The 7,203-nt window shown below is 42.7% G+C and overlaps 1 gene segment (V, D, J or C); it reads left to right on the top strand.

Annotated features, from left to right (window-relative positions):
* Positions 1–2,499: 2,499 nt before the first annotated feature.
* LOC129674241 (T cell receptor alpha variable 9-2-like) lies at positions 2,500–3,214 on the top strand. The segment is given in 2 exon segments: positions 2,500–2,545; positions 2,697–3,214. Coding segments are annotated over 2 exon segments (564 nt in total).
* The last annotated feature ends 3,989 nt before the right edge of the window (positions 3,215–7,203 follow it).

Genomic DNA, 7,203 nt, shown 5'->3' with positions numbered 1-7,203 from the left:
TTTTTCTCTGACTGGAAGGCCTGGCAGTCAAGTGGCTTTATTAGGTGGAAATGAATGAGGAGGCTCCTACCTCGAGAATGGTGGGCAGTGCTGGTCAGCTACTGTATGAGCTTCCAATTGTCCATTGGATGTTTTGTTTTCATTTCGGGTTTTGTGCTGGAGATGGAACCAAAAGCCTTTTGCATGCTTGGCATGTGCACTACTGCTGAGCCACTGACCCATGACTCTGCATGGACCTTGTGTCAGAAAAGAAAATCTCATGTATTTCGGGGCAGTGTCAACTACAAGTTTGCATATCTTGTTACCTGAAGGCTGGAGCCTACCTGCTTTCTCCAGCCATCTCTAGAAGGAACAACTCAATTTTTGTCAGCGTTAGAATATTCAAGTTTTTTTTCTAATTTATTTTACATAATTATTTCTATATGAGTTTATGTCTCTTTGTGTGTACTTGTGAACACATACATGGACACACACATGCCATGGTTCTAATGCGAAGTTAGAGGACAACTTATAGGGTTTTAACTCTCCTTTTTCTCAGGTCACCTGGCCAGGCAACACATACTTTTCCAAGATGAGAAATCAACTACTTTCTAGAAGAAGGTCAACTTCAAGATGACTAGATATCTTTACCATCCTGTATTGACTTAAAATAAAGTTGGCAAGACCTTCAACAGGCCAGAGCACATAAAAATAAATAAACCTTAAAAATATATTATGTATAAAATGCTGTGTCATCATCTCACACACCTTTATAATCATAGTCATTTTTTGGAAGTTCATTTTCTTAGAAAATGGCAGAATATATTGTTCGTTTTCTCCACCCTTGCCCTGCACAACATTCTTCTGAATAAGCATCCATTGCTGCCATGTGGATTAATCTGTACAGCCCCAGGTCTGCTGCCATAAAAATGTCTCTGCAATCCAAAATTCTCATTCACTGTGATTCTCTCCTTCCACTCTCACCTTACTTTTTCATGTCTGTCCAAAGGCAAAACAGTGGAGTTTGGCTACTAAATTACCCTGTATTGTAATTTCATCTTTTCCTTGCAGGTGGAATTCCAAGGTAGGGCTTAGAAGCCTTCAAAGGAAGCAGCTTTTACAATTCTTGTAAGTGTGCTAAGGTGTGGTAGGTGTTCAGACAGAAAGCTTACCCCCTCAGACATTTTAATGTGGGGCCTGGGAGAAGTAGAAGGGAGGAACGTATGGGTTTGTGATCAAAGCACATTGTGTACAATGTATGAAATTCTCCAGTGATAAATTAAAAAATCAGTACAATGGTAAGTATTATTAAGACATTCATATTATGTAACCAGCCATCTCTAGAACTCTTCCTTCTGTGAAAATAAAATTTTATACTTTTCAAACAACCCATTGTCATTCAATTTTCAGCTATTGTCTATGTATAAGAATAAATTTCATGTCTGATGTTTACAGAGTTTCCGTTTAGGATAGTTCTGTGAAAAGTTCTGATGATGTGTCTTGTAAAGAGAAGAGAAAAAGAGAAGACAAGAAGAAGGGATACATGACCTCAGACAGTATCAGGCCTTGGCTTTGTTCCTTGTGTCTGCATTTGAGGAAGTACACACAGGTTGATTCTGTGCTGATGAGCTTCTTTATCTGTGGAGAGTGGGTGCCAGCCTGGCCCATGCTCTAATCAGTGCGGAAAGCATCCTTCCTGCTGGACTGCCACTAGAGCACAGCGTCAGAAGATGCCTCATGGTCATCAGCCCTATGCTGAGGTCAAGGAAGAGGTGAGTCAATAAGGCATCAAGATCAGATCATTGTATCGGGATTCAGTTGTTTATGTTATGGAGCTTGTTCTATCTAGAATTCATACTTTCCACTTTTCAATGACTCTGAAATATCAGTAAAACTTGTATATAGATTATGGAGTGAGGAAAACTTCTATGGAAAGATGACAGTCTTAAAATATTATTGTTTTTATGGCTGTTCAAGTAATGACCTGCTCCCCAAACCAGCTCTTCCTCATTGGTATTTCCTTTCTCAAATACAAATTGTCATCTCTCACATGTAAATCTCTGCCTTACAGGTTGGAAAGCGGTCTTATGGAGCAAATTCTCCTTCATGAGTTGACTTCTTACTGCTTCCTGTGGTTTTAACCTGAAGCACTTTCATGGGATTTCCGTGGGTTGCTGGCTGACTCACAATAGGTGCATGGACATATAAAGGCCTATGTTCAAGGGTCCAGCTTTAATCTCAAGTAAAAGAACCTTGAGATGCTCTCCTATGGCTGATGTAGGCTGTAATAGCTATGCTTAAATGTAAAAGGTGGAAAGACTGACATCTGCATCATTAACAAAATCAGGGAGAAGGCTCAGGTTAACATCCATCCTCAGTTCATTTTCTGTGCAGCAGGGGGCGCAGTCTCCTAACACAGGCTCATTTCTGTGTCATTTATAACTAAATCAACTCATAGTTTCTCTGAGTTAACACCTCTTCATGCTAAGCATCAAGACTGTTTTCCAGATGACAGTAAAGATGGACTTTTCTCCAGGCTTTGTGGCTGCGCTGATTCTCATACTAGGTAAGTAAAGTGACTTTAAACAGCAAAGTCTTTAGCTGGAATTTACTTAAGAGCATTATTCTCAAGGAGACACTGAGAGCTCTCTCTCTCTCTCTCTCTCTCTCTCTCTCTCTCTCTCTCTCTCCTTTTCTCTACTTTCCTTGCACTCTAGGAAGGACCCATGGAGATTCCGTGACTCAAACAGGAGGCCAAGTGACCATCTCAGAAGGCGAGTTCCTGACAATAAATTGCACATATTCAACCACAAGTATAGCATATCCTGCTCTTTTCTGGTATGTCCTATATCCTGGAGAAGGCCCCCAGCTCCTCCTGAAAGTCATCGCAGCTGGCGAGAAGGGAAGCAGCAGAGGGTTTGAAGCCACATATGATAAAGGAACCACCTCCTTCCACTTGCAGAAAGCCTCAGTGAAAGAGTCAGACTCGGCTGTGTACTACTGTGCTCTGGGTGACACAGTGGTAGACACTGCAGGGGGAGTTGAGCACAAACCGAGAGGAAACAGGTGGCCTGGCTGCTGTGCACCTGCCTCTGAAATCACTGACTTCAGCACAGCTCCTGCGAGGCCTTCCATGTCTCTGCTGGTGAAAATCACAGCAATGTCTGCATGTCAGGCCACATTAACTTTACAAATCATTAGAAGAATGAAGATGGCTCCAGGGTCATGGCTGTAACTCATTCAAGCCATGTTCTCTCAGCGCTGGGGATTAAACCCAGAGCCCCGTGCATGCCAGACAAGTGGTCGACCAGTGAGCCACATTTTAAACCTTATCTACAGGTAATCAAATGTGCTGGAGAAAGTGACCTGTACATAATGTGACCTAACAGAGTCTGGAAGAAAGGTGACAGAAAATGGCAATGATTCCCTAACAAAGCTCTGTGGAATTCTTTCTTTTTCTCTCACATATGAATCCCAACCGCAATTTCCCCTCCTTCCACCAGTCTCTGCCCCCCCACCCCCCACCCTGTCTCCCTGAACCATCAGCCCTCTGTTTCTCCTCAGAAAATAGCAGGCCTCCCAGTGACAGCAACCAAACATGATAATACAAGTTACAATAAGACCAGAAATTTCCTGTCAGAAATAGTCCCTGTTCCCCTTACTAGGAAGAACCAATTGGTTACTGAGCTACCACGGGCTTCATCTTAGCAGAGGTTCTAGGTTATATCCATACATGGTCCTTGGTGGAATGTCAGTCTCAGAAAAGATCCCTGTGCCCAGATATATTTGGTCTTTTTGAGCTCCTATCCTTTCCACGTCATACAAACTCCCCCTTCTTTCATGTGATTCCCTGCACTCTGCCGAAGGTTTGGTTATGAGTCTTAGTATTTGCTTTGATACACTGCTAGGTAGAGAGTCCTTCAGGGGCCCTCTGCAGTAGGCTTCTGTCCTGTTACTTGTTTTCTCCTATGTCCAATGCACTTCCCATTTGTCTTTCTGTGAGGATTGATCATCTTACCCCGGGTCCTCTTTCTTGTTTATCTTCTTTAGTTGTATAGATTTCACTATGTTTATTATATCTTATAGGACTTTATGAGTGAGTATATACCATGTGTGTCTTTCTCCTTCTGGGATACCTCACTCAGAATGATCTTTTTTAGAGCCCACCATTTGCTTGCAAATTTCATGATTTCCTCGTTTTTGATTGCTGAGTAGTATTCCATTGTGTAAAAATACCACAGCTTTTGTATCCATTCCTCTGTTGAGGGACATCTGGGTTGTTTCCAGATTCTGGCTATTACAAATAAAGCTGCTACAAACATGGTTGAGAAAATGTCCTTGTTGTGTACTTGAGCATCTTTTGGATATACGACTAGGAGAGGTATAGCAGGCTCTTTGACTTCCACACTCCCCAAGGGAGGAGCATTCTTGCTAGGCCAAAGAGGAGGACTTTGAAGCCAGTCCTGAAGATACCTGATAAAACAGGGTCAGATGAAAGGGGAGGAGGTCCTTCCCAATCAGTGGACTTGGAAAACGGCAGGGAGGAGGTGAGGGAGGGAGAGAGGGTTGGGGAGGGAATGAGGAAGTAGGAGACAGCTGGGATACAGAGTTAATAAAATGTAACTAATAAAAAATAAAAATAAAAAAAACAAACCAGAAATTCATCATCACATCAAGGCTAAACAAGGCTACCCAGTAGGAGGAAAATGGTCCCATAAGTAGGCAAAAGAGTCAGGAGCAGCCTCATCTCCTGCTGTTAGGAATCCCACAAGAACACCAAGCTACTCAGCCATAACATATACACAGGGAGAGAGAGCAGACCCCTCCTGGCTTCCTGATCCCTGCAAGCACCAGTGAGTCCCCTGGGTCAGCCCATGAGTCAGTTGATTCTGTGGGCTGACCCCTCTGGTTCCTCCAATCCTTCCTCTCCCCCTCTCCCTCCTCCACAAGACTCCAGGAGCTCAGCCTAAACTTTGGCTGTGGGACTGTATCTACTCCCAGCAGTTGCTGGATGCAGTCTCTCTGGTCCCTTTGGTGAAGATTCTGGCAGGCTCCAGTCCCAGAACACTCTGCAGAAAGGACAAACTGTAGGTCTAAGGCTTTGTGGCTAGGCTGGTGTCTAAGTTCCTCCACTTGAGGCCTTGCCTGGCTACAGAAGACGGCTCTGTGTCCCCATTACAGGAGTCTTTGCTAGGGGAAAGTAGCCCTAGCAAACATGCCTCACCTAATTCTCAAGGAGAAGGAAGAGCAGGGACTCGGGTGCAGCAGAGTGAAGAGATGAAGGAGACACTCATTGTGCGGAAGACAGGTCACCTTCACAAGCCAACAGAATCTCTTCTGTTGGGGGAAACTGCTCTCTCTCTCTCCTTTCTTTTTTTTTTCCTTTACTTTAATTTGAGACAGGGTTTCTTTCTATAGCCTTGGCTGTCATGGAACTCTCTTTGTAGACCAGGCTGGCCTCAAACTCACAGAGATCTGCCTTCCTCTGCCTCCCAAGTGTCGAGATTAAAGGTGTGAATCACCAGCATTTTTCTTCTTAAATCCTCCAAGGGATCACATGAGATCCACCTATTTCACAGTGAGATTTAGGCGAGTGTTAGATTAACTGTCTGGGTTCACTGGCCTGGCTATGCTGCCAGAAATACCAGTAATCACATTGTCTTTACTTCTCATAATTCCCTTCTCAAAACCTGTCTTGTCCTGTATGAAATAATTATTCTTGTTTTGATTTTCAGGCATTCTTTCTGCTTTCTCCATCTTTGTGAATTATTAGTTCTCAGATATACAGTTAATCTTCATATATCTAAACAATTTTTACATTTTCCTGGGTTTCAGATTTCACTGAGAAATGAGAAACTTTAAGAAAGGAATTTTCACAACCTTCAGCATATTCCACTTGTCAGTATTTGTGCCAGATGTTCAACTATTTCTTTGTTAGTGTGTAATTCATGAGCACAGAATTGCTGATCCTTAGCTTTTGTGACCAACTTGAGTAATATAGGTCTTGAAAAGTATTTTTGAACTAATAATGAATGGTTTAAAAGCCTATCATTACTACAGAATTTAACATTCGCTCAGAAATACTTTGTATACAAACATGAAATTGTCAAAGAATTAATACAAATATTTTTAAACAGAATTTTAATGTACCCATTTATGACAAAACACATTTTTTGAAACTGGTGACACAGTTGCAAATAGAAAGGAGGAAATGTCACATTCTAAAGGAATCTACATTTTAAGTGAGGAGCTAGTTCAGGCTAGTCGTGATCATTAGCCTCTACTGTGAATCCTTTCTATTCAAACTTTCAGAAGTCTTAGGCATCTACTTTCAGAGAAGGAAAGTAGATATTAGCTGTCTTATTTAGAGCCAGAGTTGACCTGAGGTCCTGAAATACAGTCGCATTGACACTCTACTGTGGTTTCTATACATACATAAGAAGTCACATTCTGCATCACCTCGCTAAACATAAGTAGCCATAAAATGCTTACTCTAATTTTTTGAGCAACTATATCTCTGACCGCGAGATGGCAGTGTTGACATTGGTCCTGTCTCCAGGAGCTGATGTGAGCATCAGGTCTCTGATTGGCTGGTGGTACTTCTTGAGAGTTCTCATTTAATGTACAAGAAAGAGCTGAGGAAATGAGGCAGCAGCTTTGGAGCACACTTCTGCAGTAAAAATGGAGAAGCACCTGCGTGCCTGCTGGGTGCTTTTGTGGCCATGTTTTCAGTGTAAGTGTGTGGAGGTGTTAGCCAGAGGCAAAGAACATTTCCGTAGGATTTGGGGAAAAGATACAATACCTTGGGGTGGAAGGAGGGAAGAAAATCGACCTATTTCTAGATAACCTGAGATGCTTGTATAGGGTAAGGAAAGATGCTAACTACAAGTGCTAAGTGTGTATAATCGATGTCTGGAACTTCACACTGTTTTCTGAACAGGGGTTTCTGGCAAGAACCAAGTGGAGCAGAGTCCCAAGTCCTTGGTCATACTTGAGGGAGAGAGCTGTGTCCTTCAATGCAACTACAGTGTGAGCCCCTTTAACAACTTCAGGTGGTACAAACAAGACACAGTAGAGGTCCCATGTCTCTGGCAATCATAACTTACGCAGAGAACAAAAGGTCAAATGGAAGGTACTCAGCAATTCTGGATGCAGATGCTCAGCACAGCACCCTGCATATCACAGCCTCCCTGCTGGAAGACACGGCCTCCTACATCTGTGTGG

This window comes from Psammomys obesus, unplaced genomic scaffold (genome assembly GCF_907164565.1).
Source record: "Psammomys obesus unplaced genomic scaffold, mPsaObe1.curated_primary_1811, whole genome shotgun sequence".
Classification (NCBI taxonomy): domain Eukaryota; kingdom Metazoa; phylum Chordata; class Mammalia; order Rodentia; family Muridae; genus Psammomys; species Psammomys obesus.
The sequence above is the reverse complement of the archived record's forward strand: the minus strand, read 5'-3'. Positions and strand labels throughout refer to the sequence as shown.